The following is a 20,167-nucleotide window of genomic DNA, read 5'->3' on the forward strand; positions in this document are numbered from 1 at the left end:
GGAAGTCTAGTAGCTGTTTTTGAAAATGAAAACCAGCGAAAAGCTGCTGAGATACATGGATGGTTTAGTATAGGGGATTTTGTTCTATATTGAAAAAAAACTTTCTGCTCCTTTGGGAGAGGATGCGCTTTGAAAAATACAAAATGTTTTACAAAACAACCCTGCATAAAATATTGCTGTTTCTGCAAAATATCCTGAGCTCCACATATTCTATGCATTATATCTGATTTCCCCATTCCGCGGTTGAAGGTGGGCTGCTGAGTACGTTTGTACTCACCCTTTCTTATTTGTTGTTTTTCAGAAAAAGGAGATCGGGTAAGAGTTACGACTGTTCCCAACCTTGCATGTGGCTGTTGGACCGCTGATTTACTTCGCTGCGTATATCGGGCTGCTTCAGCCCCACTCTGATGATATGTCCCGAGTTGTGGACCAACTCTTAAAGTTGATCGCCACCTTTATAGGTTTGTCTCGTTTAAGCAGATCTGTAATCATCTGATGTATAAATGTGTTTACTAGCCTCCTGGGACTAGTAATTATATCACATTTGAGTCTCAGAGGACCGGGACGCTTCACATATCCATTATCGTGGACGCGATAATCACGGCGAGGTCGCGTGCGTTTCTGCTTCATTCTAGGATCGTGGGCGCGCTGATCGTGGGCGTAACAACCATTTATGCAAGTTATACGTAGGTCTTATGCTGTCGTAACGTTCTATTTAAATCCGCTTCCACAATGCTCGGGTGACACGTCACCGGCCCACGTCCAGAGTAATGGCCCACGTTTTGTTACACATTTTTCCTAACCTTTATACTTGCATAAATGCAGTCCACAATCCGGGCCGCCTGGCTCGGCCCATTCGGTGCGTCCGGCTCGGCTCGTCTACATACCCTGGCCGGGGCTCCCCCGCACCTATCTGAAGCCCAGGGCTTTATATATATATATATATGTGCTCCCTACAACGAAAAAGGTAAAAAATCATACAAATCAGAATCTATATTCGTATCTGAATTTTATTTTATGTTTGAGAAGAAATAGAACACATTTAAGGTTTACACTTTATGGAACTTAACAAGCTCAATGCTAAAAAAAATATAGATTTGCATGACATATTTTACATCCTATTTATTCGTAATCGAAGAAAGAAGACAAAAAAAATTAACATCCACATAAGTATCCAGATCCATTCCTAATTGTGGCACTAGTTGTTGTGTTGTAAATGTAATTAGTTTAATATTTTATAAACATACTATAGCTTTGTTGCAACGGTTTTTATATATTATATGGTTAGACTTCAATTTAATAGAACATAAAAATGTGTGTTTTGTGAATGTGGAGTCAACAACCAATGTTCAAACCTTCCACTTATGTACAATTTTACATTATCTTTACTCCTTTAAAGTATAAGTTTCATGCGTCACGCGAAGCACAATTTTTCTCCCACGGGTCTAGCCTAACAACTAGGGCGGTACATTCTAGATGCGCCGTAAGAAAACACACACCCCAATATGGCACGAAGCCACATGCAGCGCTCTCAGATAGTACCACCTAACTAGCTGAAATAGGACGAGCGACCGAATGGGCTATAAAAGGGACATTTCTCCTTTTTAAACTCATATATTTATCGACCTTTTGGCCTATTGGCTAATTAAAGTGCGGTTCTGTAGTTTAATATCTAGTATGTGGGCCATATGTCCACTTTAATTTTAATTGTTTTTGTGGGGAGGGTCTACTTTAATTTTAAATTTATTTTGTGCGAAGGATCCATTACACAGGCTTGCCATTGGACTCTTGGGTGCCATACAACTGTTGCACTATACCATCAAATATGATTGGTGTACCATCGCACGGACATCCTACTAGTTTTTGCATAAAGCGAGAAAGGGAAAGGTGACTCAAGAAGACCATGGATTTGTGGAAATTGATGCTTTATATAATAGAAATATATCTATCTATATGATCAGTATCTTTATCTATATTCTATATATCTTATAATCCTAAAACATGAATTAATCTTCATAGGAACCTGGCCAATTTGGGAGCGACTTTGCGATAATGGAACCAACCGGCAAAAACCATTAAAGATGCAAAAATTAATGTACCAATTGCGGTACAATAGAGTTGTAATTCACTAGTTATTCTGGATGCTCGTCAAATCTAAAAAACAGAGGTTATTTGGATTCCTGGGAACCCCGCCTACATCACCATTCAAAATTTCTTGTTCTACTATTTGAGAGCACCTAGAGAAGGGGTGAATAGGTGATCCTGTAAAAACTTAAAACTTATAGCCACAAAACCACAAAACTTGATTAAGTGTTAGCACGATAGAATCAAGTGGATAAGAACCGAGCCCTTGTGAAACACAATAGTCACAAAGAAAACAAGCACAAGAGACACGATGATTTATCCCGTGGTTCGGCCAAGTATAACACTTGCCTACTCCACGCTGTGGCGTCCCAATGGACAAGGGTTGCACTCAACCCCTTTCAAGTGATCCAATGATCGACTTGAATACCACGGTGTTTTTTCTTTCTTTTACTCTTTCCCGTTTGCGAGGAATCTCCACAACTTGGAGCCTCTCGCCCTTACAATTGTTGATCACAAAGAAACACAGAAGTAAGGATGGGAAGAGCAACACACACAAGACTCAAAGCACGAGCACAATCACGCACACAAGCCACAACTTGAGCTCACAACACAACTCAAAGAGTTCTCTACTCAAATGGAGCTCAAGTCACTATCTCAAAGAATCGAATGCGCGAGAATGAAGTCTTGGTGCTTAGGAATGATCAATGAATGCTTGGATTACTCCTCCATGCGCCTAGGGGTCCCTTTTATAGCCCCAAGGCAGCTAGGAGCCGTTGGAGGCATTCTTGGAAGGCAATTCTTGCCTTCTGTCGTGTGGCGCACCGGACAGTCCGATGCACCACCGGACATCCACTGTTCATTGTCCGGTGCAGATCTCCTTCCTAAAATGGCACAGCCGACTGTTGCAGAATTGTAGCCGTTGGCGCACCGGACACTGTCTGGTGCACACCAGACAGTCCGGTGCCCCCAGCCGACCGTTGGCTGGGGCCACGCTTCGCGCGCGGATTGCGCGGCCGACCGTTGCGCTGGCGGCCTTTGGCTCACCGGACAGTCCGGTGCACCACCGGACAGAACGGTGAATTATAGTCGTACGCCGCTGGAGAATTCCCGAGAGTGGCCAGTTCGCTGGAGCTGGCCTGGCGCACCGGACACTGTCCAGTGCACCACCGGACAGTCCGGTGTGCCAGACCGAGCAGAGTCTTGGCTGCTTCCAGCCAACTCCTTTTCCCTTTCTCTTTTCTCTGATTCTAGCACTTAGACAAATATATTAGTACACAAAAACCAATGTACTAAGTCTAGAATCATACCTTCTTGTTGATTTGCACTTCATTCTTCATTTGGCACATAATTACTCACTCGATATGTGTTGGGCACTTAATCACCAAAATATACTAGAAATGGCCTAAGGGCACATTTCCCTTTCACTATTGGCCAAACTACCTGAGCACTGGGTCCAATGTGAGTAGGATCGCTTAGCCACGCTTCATAATTGGAAAACGGCACCATGGAAGATGGATCACCCCTTCTTTTTGCGCCAAAGATCTTACCATTTTCGAAGGAACTGGGGCTACATTACTTTTCAATTTCTATTCAAGAGTTTCTATCTGTTTCCACGCCCTTTTTGAGACCTCAAAACATGGCCTTTTTGAGACCTTGAAACATGAAATGGAAAAATTCCGTCTCTTAGAAACAAATACAAGAAAAAGGCTAATGGTTAACTAATTTATAAATTTCATAGTAATAGAAATCCATGTCCTACCAAGACAAAATTTTGAACTTGTTATTCTCTTTATTAATAGGCAAAGATTGACCTCTGTAGAAAGACTAATTCATTTGGATCGATACGAGGAGCCAACTCCGTGGCGTTGCCAGAATCCATGTTCCATATAAGTCATTCACAATTTCACATCATCGGAACACTGGCATATACAATTATAGCATATATCTATTTAATCTAGGTCACCCACTAACATGTGCATTAATATTTTTACACATATCTCTCAAGGAGGGAGGATAGAGTCTTTTATAGATGGACGAGACTAATAGTCAACTCAAACAGACGAATTAATCTACAAATAAATTATATTATTATCCTAGTGCCGAATGAAATTAATAGTTACTAGTAATTAACAATGGCATAGACTTTACATCGTTGATCATATATACATCACATATCATATTATATCAGATCGGCACGACACGCCTCGCGTGACCGACGCGTGGCATGTGGCTCCACCTTCTTTATTTTCAATCTCAATATACCACTGAAAATATTATTTAGATTGATTATCCTTTCTTTCGGTTAGCAATGTAGGATTAATGTCTCAATGACACTAGTATCTCCCATGGGCATTAGAGTTCATTAGACCTAAAAGTCTTTATATTACAACATCTATATGAATATGATTTATATCTATATGATCTATATTCTTTATATCTTATAATTCTAAACCTTGGATTTATATTGATAGATAGGACATTCATATCAGCGGAACACTTGCGTATACAATTATAACACATATCTATCTACGTCATCCACTAGCACATGCATTTATTTATATTTATACACGTGTACAATCCATGTCACTAGAATTTACTCATGATCCATGCTGCAGCGCGCGTGATATGCTTCCGGTAATAAAATAGACGAAACATATTCTCCAAGAAAAAAAAATTAGGAGAGTCCTCCTGGCATATGTAGATTTTAATCCCAACAACCAGCACCTTGAAGACAACTGAGGTTCTATTTAACCCCCTCGTCTCCCCCGCTCATTCCAGCCTAAAAACTTGCCCAGAGCGCCTGAACCTGCCTCCGCTCCACTCTTGCCCCCCCCCTGGCACCACACTAGCCTAGTGAGTAGTGCAGCAGTCTTGCTCGGTTGCTCCTACCTGTCCTGCACAGCACAGGAGCAGAGCCCAGGACCGTCGGCAAAAGGGGAGCGGCCATGAAGTACGTGCTGGTGACCGGAGGGGTGGTGAGCGGCCTCGGCAAGGGCGTGACGGCCAGCAGCATCGGCGTCGTGCTCAAGGCCTGCGGCCTCCGCGTCACCACCATCAAGATCGGTAGCCATTCCTTCCTCCCCGCCGCTCGCTTCCTTCCTTCCTGACGATTTCTTTTCCTTTTGAGCGGGCGGCTTTGGCGTTTCCGCGCGAAAAGGAAAAAATGCCTCCGGCGTAGAATCCGGAAAAAAAGGGCGGATTTTTCGATGGAAAGGCTGGGATTTTAAACCGGGTCCGAGTGATCTCGTTGTGTTGCGCCGTTTGCTGGCTGGGTTAGCCTCGGTCTGAGCCCAGAGCCCAGGCCCGAACGCTTCCCTTTTTTTCTTGTCGTTTCGGCTGTGCAACAAGCGCTGTTGGGGGGCAAAGGAAGCAGCATTTTCGGGATGCCGCGGAGCTGTCTGGGCGGGGTGTGCGATGGCCGCGTGGCAACCCCTCGTCTGAATGCGCTTGGTTGCTTGTTCGTGGCCGGCCCGAGATAAAATGCGCTCTTTGGTCCAACTGCCAAACGAACGTTTTCCCTGCTGCAATGGCTGATATTATTCCTCACTCAAAACGGCCTTGAAATGAAATTCCTTGAACCAAATATACTGTCAAATGAGAGATTCAGATTCCTACTGTCAAGTCTGTTCGAAGCTTTTGCTCTTCCTGTTTTGAGAGTGCAGGAAACTTTTGCTCATTGCTGTTGTTTTAGCCCTGTAGCCTTGGCCTTGTTACTCCTGTACATATATGAGCTTTAGCGTGCAGTGAGATCCAATTTTACGTCAAAAAAGAAAAAAAAACAGTGAGCCGTGACACCATGTTTTCGGTGGTTAAGAGTTTGTTCTGTTGGATGCTTTTGTCTGTTCTTTTGGCAAATCAAGTGTTTAACAACATTCGGAGTCTCAACTAGGTGTCACGATCCTAGTTCCTTCAAAGAGACGGAATCCCCAGTGGTTTAGGTCAATTTTGTCACCCCAACCATTAAATCTCTTTTGACGTACGTTTCCTGAAGGAATAGTACCCATTTTGCTCCATTTGATGAGTGTGCAAGTACGGATTTCCAAAGTGGTTGGGAGTTTTTTTTTGCTCGGTCCTAGTTGGTTCAAGAACTTAGTTGTAAGGGTTCTGTCTGTACTGAAAGTTGGTGAAGGGTTTAAGAAACAATTTAGGCACTGTTTGGAAGCACACAGTTTTTAAGAAGCTGGTTTATAGAAATTGAGGTGGTTCCAAACTTACCAGTTTATGACTCAGTTTATAGAAATTAGATTCTCACTTTCTTAAAAACCAAAAAGCTGTCCTCTCCTATCTAAAAGATAAAAACTGGTTTCTTCAAAACTAGGATGCTTCCAAACAGGGTCTTAGTTTTGTTAGTTATGGTCACCTGCTGTCTGTAGTTTTCTTATGGCTGTTCATTTGTGACTCCCCTCTGTAGATCCATACCTCAACACTGATGCTGGAACCATGTCTCCATTCGAGCATGGAGAGGTGTTTGTTTTGGACGATGGTGGAGAGGTAACTAGATAGCTACACGCTGGTCCTGCATATCCTTCTGTCTGCCTCTCTTCAACAGGAAAAAAAAACACTTGTTGGTAGCATCATCGATGACCTATCCACTGAGATCGACTTCAGTAGCTCTCCTATAATGGGTACTGTGTGGATATATCTTTCCGGCTAATGGGTCCTTCCCTTTTTATTTTTCTTGAAGGTGGATTTGGACCTTGGAAATTATGAGCGTTTTCTGGATATCAAATTGACCCGTGACAATAATATAACCACAGGAAAGATCTATCAGGTAAATGGACAGATGAGCCCTAATGCAGGTGCAATTAGAGACTGATGTGCAGAATGGCGCTATCAAGTCAAAAGTTTGATTTTATACTTCCCTAGGGAGAAAGTTGTTTTTCCCTCTCTTTTTTTTTACTTTGAATTAACAAACCTGCGGCATTCATTGGCTATCTGCAAGTGTAAGTCATTGAGCGTTTGATTGACTGCATGCACATGGAACCCACAAATCTTTATTGGGTCACTTTACGTTTCATCGTAAGATCCACTGCAGTCTGCAGTACCATTATGCATGTGCAGAATTATCCGGGCCTCTAGCCTGCCACCGTTGTCGGAAGCAGATGGAAAAGATTCAGCCTGCCACCGTTGGCTGTTTCTGACAATTGGTGCATAAATAATCTTTCTTCTATTTGACCACCTATATTATCTATGGCATACAAAAGTAAACTAGGTAACTAGGTCTGAAACTACAGTTGAAACAAACACTCCATTGGAGCTATCCGTTATGTTGCTATTGCAAGTCAGCAGGACGGAAAAAAAATACTGTGCCTATTTACTACATTATCATGTGATCTCCTGTCGCCTGTGCACAGTCCAACTCTTCTTGGAGTTGACACCACTGTACATGCTGGTTTCGTCATCTGTAATATAACATCAGTTCTCTTTGTAATGCTCGAATCAGGCTGTCATTAACAAAGAAAGGAGAGGTGACTACCTAGGAAAAACCGTCCAGGTGGGTGATCAGTATGTACTGGAGTTTTCATGTGGTGATGGAAACATCATTATTGACGGACGCGGCTAAACCTGTATTCGTTTCAACTATCAGGTAGTGCCACATATTACAGACGAAATACAAGATTGGATTGAACGCGTCGCAGTGATTCCAGTCGACGGCAAAGAAGGACCTCCTGATGTTTGTGTCATTGAACTTGGGGGCACTATAGGTGAAGATAACAATTCTATTATTGCATAAAGAGAAGCATTACATTGTTCAGATTTCTACATTATTTTTTTGCTTAATTTTTCCATAGTAGTTGTGTAAATATGCTGGTGCAGGGGGCAAAATCTTTTCGCCGAATAACGCCAGTGGCATTCTTGGTGCAGGGGATATCGAGTCAATGCCTTTCATTGAAGCATTAGGTCAATTTTCATACCGTGTTGGTAAGAGAACAACAGTCCATTTCTGAGCACGAAACATTACCTTTTGGCCTGGTTCATTACTCCTTTTTACAGTTTTTTATTATATATTCTGCTCATTCTTGCTCTGTGCTGTAGGACCTGGAAACTTCTGTCTCGTTCATGTCAGTCTTGTTCCGGTTATAAATGTAGTCGGTGAACAGGTAAATTTATCGGTAGTTTGCATATAATTGCAATTTAGCTTGAAGAAAACTGAACTTTTAGTCACTAACACCCAAAACATTTTAACATAGAAAAACTCTGTTAGTTACTTTCATGTAATTGACAGCCTTTTACATGTGTAGAAAACTAAGCCTACACAACATAGTGTTCGAGGGCTTAGAGGACTTGGGCTAGCACCGGATGTTTTAGCATGTCGCAGTACTGAGGTATACTATACAGTCACCTTTCTCCGGTTTCCAGTAATTCAAAGCCTCTATTTTACTGTTTGTTGGTGCTTAAAAACTGAATCACCAATGCTCATTTCTGTGTTTTCGGCAGCCACTGGAGGAACATGTGAAGATCAAGCTTTCACAATTTTGTCATGTTCCGGTAATGATAATGCTTCCCATTACAATGCTTCTTTTGAGTTTTTACCCTTGCTCTTGTCCTGACAATGCAATTTATGTTGCAGATCTCAAATATAGTGAACCTCCATGACGTGACAAACATTTGGCACATCCCCTTGCTGCTAAGGGTAGGGTATTTCTTTTCCCATGGAGTGTTCACCATAAATTCGAAACTCAACTTATTTAACCATCCACAATGGAACTTTTTTATAGGACCAGAAGACCCATGAAGCTATTCTGAAAGTTTTAGATCTTCAGTAGTACGTACTTTTGCATGATCACATCAATTGTTCATGTTGTAGTTTGATCATTCAAGGAGCACTGCTCATGAGTTCACTTTTATTACTGCTACGTATGCAGTGATGGAAAAGTACCTCGGGAACCTGAGTTAGGGATGTGGACTAAAAGAGCCACCAAGTTGGACAAATTGAAGACTTCGGTAGGTTTCAACCATCGTTCTTCCTATTGTTTTCCAGGAGGGAGGGGTTAAAATATTGTCCCTTCATGTTTGTGAGCAAACAGTTGGTTAAATTGAGCACTATTGCATTAACTTTTCAGGTCAAGATTGCCATGGTTGGTAAATACACTGGCCTGTCGGACTCCTACCTGTCTGTCATAAAGGTGACATTATTACTATTTGAATTTTAAAATGAAAACTTGGCCAACGAGGAGGAACTGGGTGGTAATATAAATAAGAAGAAAATAGGTGGACAAATTTTGATCTGAAAACGAACATGGGTGGTGGGGGTGTACATCCATACCTCCCACCAACCCAATGTTTGATTATGAATTGATGAAAAATAACTTACTAGACCGAAATGAATCGCATGCTTTTTTCAGTTCCTCGACCATGACTCTACCCTATCTTACTGAAAATAAAGGCCAGAGCAACGTTGAGATGGCACTGCCTTATAAACTTACCATAAACAGGTGCAAATGAGAATTGAGGAATTGAGAAGAGACTGGAACCTGCTTGAAGAGTTTCAGTTTTCTTACATGGTGCTGTTTTCAGTTTGAAGCTTGTTTAAATTGTGGTTATGCTCTTAATTGAATGGAGTTGTGTCTGGAATACTCTTTCTTGCTAGCAGAACAAACAACTAAGTTGCACACCATGACAATCTTACTCTTCCTGCTGACTAACTTGTCGAAATTAACCTTATTACAGGCTCTTTTGCATGCATCAGTTGCTATGGAAAGAAAACTTGTAGTCGAGTGGGTTCCTTCCTGCGATCTGGAAGATTCTTCAGCTAAAGAGGTCAATTATCATGGACACTGAATCAACTGTATTCCTCAATGAAGCTTTTGCTGATGCTTTCGAGATCTGTTATTTTGTGTAGACCCCTGAAGCCCATAAAAAAGCATGGAAATTGCTGAAGGTAAGTGCATACATCAAATGGTAGCATGATGCAATACTTGAAAGTTGTGTACTTCGGTACAGTCGTCTTACGGAATTCCATCTCAGGGTGCAGATGGTGTACTCGTTCCTGGAGGATTCGGAGATAGGGGAGTCCAGGGCAAAATTCTTGCCGCAAAATATGCACGCGAGAACAATGTTCCTTATCTTGGCATTTGCTTGGGAATGCAAATTGCAGTGATTGAGTTTGCCCGTTCGGTGATGAAACTACGAGGTGCCAATAGCACGGAATTCGATCCAGCTACAACATCACCCTGTGTCATCTTCATGCCAGAGGTAGGTTATGTTCACTGTCATTCTTTCTTGGTATTATCCTTCATTAACCATTCATTTTTGAACTGTAAACTTCCGACAACACTTCCACAGGGCTCAAAAACCCAGATGGGAGCTACAATGAGGCTTGGATCGAGGAGAACCTATTTCCATGTCAGTGGCTGCAAATCTGCAAAGCTGTAAGAACAATAATCCTCATATTCTTCAGTCTAATGCATGATTGTACACTCAATGTGGTGAAATATAACTGTTGTAAAAATATATCTCAGGTATGCCAATGCCAGCTCTGTAGATGAAAGACATCGCCACAGATACGAGGTTCCCTGATTGAATTGTCTATTAGCCATATCGAATAATGTATGCCACTGTTAATCTTTTTGCATAGTGACGTTTTTGTTGTTGTTGTTGTTGTTTTCCCTTTCAGGTGAACCCTGATATGGTCCCAGACTTCGAGAGGGCCGGGCTTCAATTCGTGGGCAAAGATGAAAGTGGAAAACGCATGGGGGTAGGCTTGGAAATTTTCTCAGATGTTGTAGACTTAGATGTACTTTCTAGGAACTTAATAAGAAACGTTCACAATCACCTGGTGGTGTTCTGTTGGATGCAGATCATTGAGCTTCCCTCTCACAAGTTCTTCATCGGTGCACAATTCCATCCTGAATTCAAGTCGAGACCAGGAAAACCATCTCCGCTTTTCTTAGGTAATACGACCCTAACTTTGCCACAAAAAAAAACATGAGCTTTTTTTTACCTGATATCCACTCTGCTAATAAGACTGCAACTGCATTTTGATCATGCCTAAGTGCTTCATCTGAATCAACAATCCATCTCTGATGACAGGGCTGATAGCCGCGGCATCTGGACAGCTAGAGCCTTTGCTTCAACGCAGCAATCCGACAACAAAAGCATGTCCTATGAGTAAAGTCCCGAAACTGAAACTGTACCCAACTGGACCTGTGAATAATCCACTGAACAGCTTGGTAAATGGGTACTACCCAAATGGCACTGGCATCCACACCTAGAAGCATAATGCTTAGCGATGGTCTATTTGATGTTTGTTCCTATGGTTTTGCTTGTACCCCTTTTTATGTTTGTTTTTCAGTTTGTATTTGTCTCTGATCAACTGGGAAGGCTAAGATTCAGCAAGCCCCAGCTCCAGCAACACATGGTTCCGACATTTTAACGAGGAACGTCCTCCGGTCCGTTGGAGCAAACTAGCTATAGAGTGGTGAGGTCTAGTGTGATTTTTTTGAGCCCTGGAATTAAGCGCGGGAAGTGTTTTGGTAGCGTTAGTAGAGCCTGGAATCTCAACTATTTGTACATTATGGAAGAACTTATCTAAGGACTGAATACACAAATGCTTGGCCATGATTTGCTTTGTTGCCACAATATTAACAACCACAATCAGATGTAGAGTATGAGTGCATATCTGTCCGATGAAAAAAACGCAAGCAATATTGTTGGGCAACAACTAATATACAATCAAGCCTTATGTGCAAGCGAGGCTGATCCATTAGATCATGATCCAACGATAGATATAATGGTGGTTGCCGCGAAAGGGTCTTTAGCTGAGTTGGTTAGCTGGCTTGGGTAGCACTTCTTTGGTCCTGTGTTCGAATCCTAGTGGGAGCGAATTTCAGGCTAAGATTAAAAAAGGTCACTCGCTGGTTCTCCTACTTGTGTGCACATAAGACGGACTTACCTATGGGGCGGATCCTCGTGTAGGGGCTGCGAGGGCTCAAAGCACGATTAAAGATATGATCTATAGGGGGCGGACCCTCATATGCTGCACGGGGTCAGCTTGCGTGACATTTGTCGGTCGGGACTCCGATTGAGCTTCTTAATATAATATCGTAGGGGTGGCCTTTCCCCTACCAGACGAGTTTTTATAATGGTTGTTGTCATATTTAACACTTAAACCCTTTCAACACTAGCTTATGTAGATTTATAGAAAAAAAACCTCTAACAAACCACGATTATGTCTACTGTTGGATCATGATCTAACAGACCAAGAAGCCCACTTACACGCTTGCACATAAGGCTTGATTGTATATTAATTGTTGCCATATTGTTGTTATTAATGTTGGTGCATGTGTTGTCGTAATGCATGGTGTGCTGCTTGTTCAAGTATTCTAATTTTTTTATTGGCTCTAAATTTTTGGAGCTCAAGGCAATAATATGAGTGCCACATCATAATTGCATGTTTTTGATGTTTTGCTTAGTGTTGAAGAAACAATAGTATTTTGTTTATCTAAATTCGTACAGCACATTAAGGTATTTAATGTAGATGGAATTTAGAAGAATGAAGGTGTTTTATTTTCTGCAGTGGAATGATGAATTCTAAATAAATACCATGCTTCCTTACCATCTCCTGCCCATAAATCTTATGCAATACAATATAAAGGTTCATCACACATGTAATGTATAGCTATATGACAAAAACATTAATTGAGAGTCTACTAACTAGACGCTCAGTGGTCGCCTGACTGCATAGCTCATTGGGGATTTCACTGTTTTTCGCTCTATGCCCTCGCCTATAAACATCGATTGGGCTTGGGACAACTCCAATTTGAGTCTCCTGCAAATGTATGAGTTTAAACCGATTTCGTTGCATCGGATTGAAGAATCTAGGTGGGAATATTTTTTAGGTTGCATAACAACACTGGTATTTCTTTCTCCAACTTCTCGATCATATTTTTATTGATTTATTTAGCACACATCTACATGTAGAAACAGCTTAGCTCAGCTATTGCTTGCCACATGGCGTCAGACATGTAACCACAAAACATGACAGGGATAATCCTCTACATTAGTATATGGAACTCATGGCTCTTTAGCCCAGTTAGTTGTTCCGTTTTCAAATTCACAACTCTTTTGAAGCCTGCAACATAACCATCAAGAAATTTTTTAAAAAATTCATCCATCCCATGACCTCGATATTGTCCTTAGGGGTAAGACAAAACAAGGCATGTGGCGGTTTATCGTTGTTATTGAGCACTTGGGTTGGTCGGTCACAAAGCATTGCTAGATCTCTTCGAGCTTTCGAATTGTCCTTTATTTTTTCAAAATTCATGTAAGTGTGTATGAGGGCTTCTGTAACATTACTCTCTTGGTGCATGACATCAATGTTGTGCATAAGAATTAATGACGACATATAAGGGAGCTCCCACAGACCACATATATGTGTCCAGTTGTTGTCCACTCTGAATCCTTGATACTTGTCCCCTTTTTCATTTAGGACAAGGTTGTTCAGCTGAGCATGAATTTCTGCTGCGTTCAGACGTTTTTGCGGTCCTTTCATGACCACGGTGTTCTTTATAAAGTTTTCTTATCGCTCCTAAAGGGGTGTTTTCTGGGCAACCAGCGTCAATGACAATCAAAGTAAGTGATTTTTCCACCATGAGCAAGATGTAAATAGTCCGTATATGAATCACAATACAGGCCAAGTATGATCAATCAAAGAAATATAAATTCATACTTCAAACAAAGAGAAGGTGGAAGGTCGTATGGAATAACAAAGACGAGCCAACATGAGTATGATGATGCCATTTGACCAAAAGTTGTGAAGCCATCGGTCACGAGGTCGATTCGAACATTTCTCGATTCAATAGCAAAATCTAGATCAAACGTGTCGAGAGCCTTCCAAACATCCCCATCTGAAGGGTACACCATTAGCTCATTGTTCTCATGACCACCTTTTTTATGCTATCGCATGTGTATGAAATGAAACCACCCTAGGATGCTGAAACGCAAAATAATAAATCCAAGCACTAAAGGATGATGGAGAATCTGGATCTGTCACACCCGAATTTAAGGACAAACTCGGGTGCGTCTCATATGTGCGTCAAATCAAAATCCACACATATAATGACTCAGTGTATAGAGACGAATATCACAAACTTTATATACTTTATTATATAACGAGAATGCCTTACAAAATAGCTGATAATAATGAATCGAACTAATATAACTATCTCCCTGGCGTCATTAGTTAACTGGGAGACGACGCCTAGATCTTATCAAACCCGTCGTAGTAGTCCTCCTCCGGAGGTACCTGCTCTTCATCTGGGGGGTTATAGCAAGGGTGAGCTCACATACGTTCATCGCTCAGTATATGTGGGGAACAATGTGCATGAGCTCACTTACGGTGGAGGCTCATGTGTAGTGTAAGGCTTATCAACAAATAATGGTTAAGGCTAAGCATTGCTTTTAATAAGTTGGTCAAAATTTTATTAGCAATTACTAGGTACAAGTGTGTACCAACTTTAAATAAGAGATCACATTTAATAATAAATCTCACAATGCAATGCATGTGACAGATTAAGTTTAATTTCATAAGTTAATCATGCGACAGTCCTGAATCATTCTTGACCGTGAGCACGACTGATATACTAGTTCTCACTCTGCAGAGGTTGCATATCTTTACCCACAAGCCATGTTACCCATTTGCTAAGGGGCCTAGAATTCGCATTCGTCTCTACCGAGGAGACGAGGTAGGATAGCACTACATGGCCTTTCCAAAGTTCCACTAGTTCGAGAAAACCCGCTATGAATTCAGGAAGAAGGAAGCATAGGAATCTCTCATCCGAAAAGCTTTATAGATAGTTCGACCCAAGGACCTCCCTATACTCTGCAGTGACTCGCTCATTGCTTGCCCCTTTTAGGTAAGGTAATCTCTCCCTATCTTTCCTAATTACTTGGCCAAAGGCGTCCCATTCCACCCTTGTGGTAGCACTGTTATCTCAAGTTAAGCTCCATGTCCACATCATAATCTTATCATGAGCAATAAATAATTCCGTAACAATGATAAAAGCATGATCATATGTCATATAGCATTACTTACCAAAACTAGGTAGAGCATGGCCAAACTAACCAATAGTTCATTTGTATGCAAGGTGTAGGGTAAACAAAACTATGGTAACCTATTAGGTCCCATCAAGTTAACCTAAGCATGTCACGGTGATTATAGATGACATTATTAGGTAAAGAAGATAGTGATCGACGACACAATTTGCCTTCAGTGAACTCCTGTTCAGAATCTTCAACCTACATGGCTTTGGGTTCCTCGTTCACTTGCTCTTCTACTCGCAACAATACAAACAAAAAATATAGGGACAAAATTAACATTACACCAAACATGGAAACAATATGTGTAATAATATTCTACGCGTCGCTATGATATCATAGGTTTAAGAACTACTAAAAACGGAGTTAAAACAAGGAAGATATGGATTTTCTAGGATTTATTGAATTAATTCTACACTTAAAAACATTTTCGGGACTAATTATATATATCATCTATCATTGGACTGCAGATTAGATTATAAGGAACATTAGGGTGCAATTTATAAATACTAGGACCTAGTTTTAATTCTTTTATAACTGAAACAAACTAGGGTGTTTCTCGCAAAATCCGAGGGTTGGAATGAAAAACAGCCCAGAGCAGTTGCATCCGCGGACATGTGGCGCGATACTGCTAGACGAAACTACGCCTCACGAAGGGGCACAGGGTTAGCACACGGGATCTAAAGCCACAGTAGATCCCCACCACAAGCCCACAATTGTCATTAAGTGATATTATCTCAGGCCGTTAGATATCACAATGACTCCCATAAACGATACAACAAATCCAACAATGCTTCAAAGATATAAACGATAAACACAAATGGATGTTGTGTCAGTTTTCATACAAGTTTGTGGTGTCTAATCAAAGTTGGTGTTACAGTTAGTGATTAAACAATATTTATAGTTTTACAAACAATATAAAATCACTCCATAAAAGCTAATCAAGTTTCTTTGGTAAAAGAAGTATAAATTACAGAAATTTTGCATGTGATGCTTGAACAATCTTAAGATGCAACATCAAAGAAAAAGAAACGATCTAGTGCGAGAAATGAAACCACCCTAGGATGCTGAAACACAGAATAATAAATACAAACACTAAAGGACGATGGAGAGTCTAGACCCCTTGCAATTTCTAAACAGCAGTGGAGCAACAATAGATTCTAGTACAATAATTTAAATTAAAGGACTCAAGTCATTACTTATAGTGGCAATAGCAGAGCCAGTAATGGTCATTGCAAAAACTTCTAGAGTGAGGAACATGATGAAGAGTTCACATTTGTTCTTCTTCAGCTATAGTTCACAAGTAGATCAGAGAAAAATAAAACACACTGCATTTAAGAAACAATGTTTTTTTAAAACGACCATAATTCTCTTTCTAATGTTAGAGAGTAATTAGTAAGATTCCTGGAGAGAGAGAGGGAGAGTATCATGATTTTTAATCAACCTTTATCAAATTTCATTGTTGATTGTATATTAATATTTCTCTCTCTTTCTAATCGACAGATTGGATTGGAGTACCTAAAACACGATTTCGAATCCTCAGCAGGAAAAGCGAATTGCGAGAAGGCGAATATTCGAGGAGCCAGCAAGGAACGAATCATTGGATTGGAGGGCCTGACCTTGATCAGCTTCTTGAGCCTCATCATGGGGCCTGTTTGGTTCAGCTTTTTCTAACCAGCTTTTCTGAAAATCTGGCTGTGGGGAAAATCTGGCTGTGGGGAGAATCTGAGTATCATTACGATTACGTGTGGAGGAAGATAAAGTTGTTCATATGGCTCAGGATCTAAAAAGTGACGGATTCTTACTATTACAACGATTCAACCGATTATGTGTTTATGTTGATTTTGGATGGTTTTTGCTCCAACGAATTTTATAGAAGCTGGCTGAAAAGCTAAGTGTTTGGTAGTCTGCAGCAGCTTTTGGTGGCCAGAAACTGCCAGAAGCTGAAACAAACAGGGCCATGGTCTCGTCCCTGATAATCTCCCAGTACAGACCGACGCCTCCCATCTCCAGCAGCCCATATAATCAGTTTTTTTTGCACAAAAAACACCGGTGGGGAAACCCAGTTCTAGGAAAAAATGCAGAAGATAACGAAGGAATCGGGTGGCTGGGTAATGCAGTCATGACGTGACATGGCTCGTCTCCTCTGCCCTCCTATTCAGACTCCTCGGTGTCGATGGATTCGGACGCCAACACGACAATAGTGGGGATCTCTGACGTCGGCTACGGCGAGTGGGCGACGGCATTGTCCCCGCTACGATGGAACCTGCGGTGACGTGGCTCGCCTCCTCAGTCCTCCTATTCAGCCTCCTCACTTGTGATGGATCCAAGCGCCAACATGGTGGTGGAGGGGATCTCTGACGTCAGCTACAAATGATTATTGCTAGTTTGAAAACCAAGGGGAAATAGTTCACTTTCTCTTGAAAAGATAGAAATCCCTTGAAAAACTGAAGTTCTTAAACTAACCGTTAGGTGGTGGCATGACCCCGCGTTGTGGTGGAACCAACTGTTAGCGCTCGCTGCGTCCAATGAGGTGAGCGACATCTTATTTATGTGGAAGAGGTCGTGTCACTCGCACGTCGTTCTGTTGTTGTTGGTTGTTGATTTGCCGCTCGCGCGTCGTTCTATTGCTATTGGTTGTTGATTTGCCGTTCACGCGTCGTTCTGTTGTTGTTGGTTGTTGATTTTTTCGTAAGCATACGTGCGGTGTTTAGCTTAGGGCCATGCATCCACAAAAACAGGACGATGGCGAGTGGGTCTAGGCGAAGCGCAGGAGTCAATGTCGGTTGCAGGCTGTGTGGCGGGTACAGGATGCAGGAGATGGTGGAGGTTGCAGGAGATGCAGGATGTGGCTTTGCGCGACTCATGAATGGGTTAGGGTTTGCTGCTGGGCTGAGAGGCACATGGGAGAAGGCCACAGGGGATGAGGAAGGTGGACGAAGCGTGTCGATAGAATAGGTTGACTTGACTGCATGTTTGATTTAAAAATTATAAGGAGCTTTTTGGGTTTGCGGCTGGACTCAAAGGCAGATAGGATAAAGTCACATGGGGCGAAGAAGGTGGGTGGAGCGCATCGATACAATAGGTCGGCTGGACTGTGGGTTTGATTTTAAAAAATTATAAGGAGCTTTTTGCAAAATCAACGAAGGTGAAATTATTGAACCATGAAAACTGGTGCTTTAATATAGTAAACAAAGAACTACAGTGATGTTGTGTGGTTGCTATCCAGCAATCGTCGCTCTAGCTGGTTGCCACGTGTTGAGCACCACTAGTACAATGCTCGTGCGCTGCGTCATCACACAATCATAGTTTATACCCATAAAGAATAATTTTAATATCAAAGTGAACGTATGGTACACATATCAGATATTAAACAGATAAGAACAAATATTATATTTTATCTTTGCCAAAAGGCTAAGAAAGTTATAAGTTGAAAAGAAGCTCGACCCCTTTTTTAGCTCACTCGGTTGCTCGTTCTCCTTCAGCTACCGAGGTGGTACTATCTAGGAGCGCTATGATGTGTGTGGCTTCATATCGTGTTGGGATTGGATAGTTTCTCATGGCCCATCTGTAGAGCCTATTAGGCTCATTATTAGGCAAGAAGCAGGGAGATAAACAGAGATACACGCTTCGTACTTGACGCACGATGCACAAAACTGGTGCTTTAAAGGAGTATGGCATCTAGATGATCAGAAGGTCCGGTCTTTTGGTTCAGATAGTCTGAATCTTGGATGATCTGGCATGACAGCTCGGACGGTCCGCAACTAGATTAATTCAGGTTGGAGTCCTTATCCCTTGCGTGGTTATCTTAATAACTCACAAGAAATTGTCGGATTTCGTCTAGGAACAGGTGAAGACCTCCCTATATATATATATATATATATATATGAAGGGGTACAGCCGATTGAATCATCCAACAATCGAACCTAAACATCAATTTATCTTATTTACCTTATGTATTAGTGTTAGGAGTAGTTTTAGTTCTAGTTGTAGTTTTCCAATCTCTAATCTTCACCTATCTTCGACTCTACATTGTCCAGGGGCCGACGCCAAAGCAACCCTAAGATTCTTTCTCCTCAACAGGGTCGTTCCGGGGAGATGATCTTGGTTCTTCCCGAAGTTCTCTATAGTGTCATTTCGATGGTTCGCGCGCCTGCAAAGGAAGAGTGCATCTCTCTGTGTAGTCATGGATGGTATGGCTACCTATCGCTGTCGGCGTTTCGAGACCGGGGGGTCCCTGGACCGACGAGTGAAATGTCGCCGCGTGCCCCAGCCCAGATGGGACGGCGTGAGACGGAGCGCGAAGGGGGGAAGGAGACGGGCGTGAGAGAGGTGGAAATCCCGCGGCCTTCGTGTTTGTCCCGTGCCCAGGTCGGGTGCGCTTGCAGTAGGGGGTTACAAGCGTTCACGCGGGAGGGGGAGCGAGCGGCCTCACGCGAGCGCCTGTCCCATCCTCTTCCCCGCGCGGCCAACCCTCTCTAAGAGGCACTGGTCCTTCCTTTTATAGGCGCAAGGAGAGGATCCAGGTGTACAATGGGGGTGTAGTAGAGTGCTAACGTGTCTAGCGGAGGAGAGCTAGCGCCCTAAGTACATGCCATCGTGGCAGCCGGAGAGGTTTTGGCACCCGGTTCGTGTGGTGTCGTGGCCGTCGGAGGAGCGCTGGAGCCTGGCGGAAGGACAACTGTCGGGGCTGTCGAGTCCTTGCTGACGTCCTCTTGCTTCCGTATGGGGGCTGAGAGCCGCCGTCGTCATAGAGCGTGCGGGGTGCCATCATTACTTGTCTGGCGGAGCAAGCCAGATGGGACGCCGGTCTCGTTCTCCGTAGCCTGAGTCAGCTTGGGGTAGCGTAATGATGGCGCCTCCTGTTGACGTGGCCGGTCCGCGCCCTAGGTTGGGCGATGTGGAGGCTCCTCCGAGGTCGAGGTTGAGTCTGTCTTCCGTGGCCGAGGTCGAGTCCGAGCCTCTGGGTCGGGCGAGGCGGAGACCGTCGGCTGAGGCCAGGGCTGAGTCTGAGCCCTGGGGTCGGGCGAAGCGGAGTTCGTCA

General features: G+C 42.6%; 1 protein-coding gene and 1 pseudogene across 2 annotated transcripts; one reads left to right on the forward strand and one right to left on the reverse strand.

The window, feature by feature from the left end:
- Positions 1-4,816: 4,816 nt before the first annotated feature.
- Positions 4,817-11,649, forward strand: LOC100281709 (CTP synthase). 2 transcript variants are annotated; one of them, XM_008656705.3, is made up of 21 exons: positions 4,817-5,148; positions 6,497-6,576; positions 6,770-6,856; positions 7,529-7,579; positions 7,673-7,790; positions 7,903-8,007; positions 8,122-8,186; positions 8,328-8,411; positions 8,524-8,574; positions 8,657-8,719; positions 8,805-8,851; positions 8,952-9,030; positions 9,150-9,212; positions 9,757-9,846; positions 9,929-9,967; positions 10,054-10,281; positions 10,372-10,457; positions 10,548-10,596; positions 10,703-10,783; positions 10,886-10,979; positions 11,119-11,649. In XM_008656705.3, exons 1-21 carry the CDS (start codon positions 5,031-5,033, stop codon positions 11,298-11,300), a joined length of 1,860 nt encoding a protein of 619 aa, XP_008654927.1. In that variant the 5' UTR covers positions 4,817-5,030; the 3' UTR covers positions 11,301-11,649. The 2 variants fall into 2 exon arrangements, with proteins under 2 accessions (XP_008654927.1, NP_001148101.1); NM_001154629.2 differs by having other exon boundaries at positions 4,883-5,148; positions 7,951-8,007; positions 11,119-11,648.
- Positions 11,650-18,366: 6,717 nt separating this feature from the next.
- LOC111590061 (uncharacterized) lies at positions 18,367-18,550 on the reverse strand (annotated as a pseudogene).
- Between the last annotated feature and the right edge of the window lie 1,617 nt (positions 18,551-20,167).

This window comes from Zea mays, chromosome 8, assembly GCF_902167145.1.
Source record: "Zea mays cultivar B73 chromosome 8, Zm-B73-REFERENCE-NAM-5.0, whole genome shotgun sequence".
Taxonomy (NCBI): Eukaryota; Viridiplantae; Streptophyta; class Magnoliopsida; order Poales; family Poaceae; genus Zea; species Zea mays.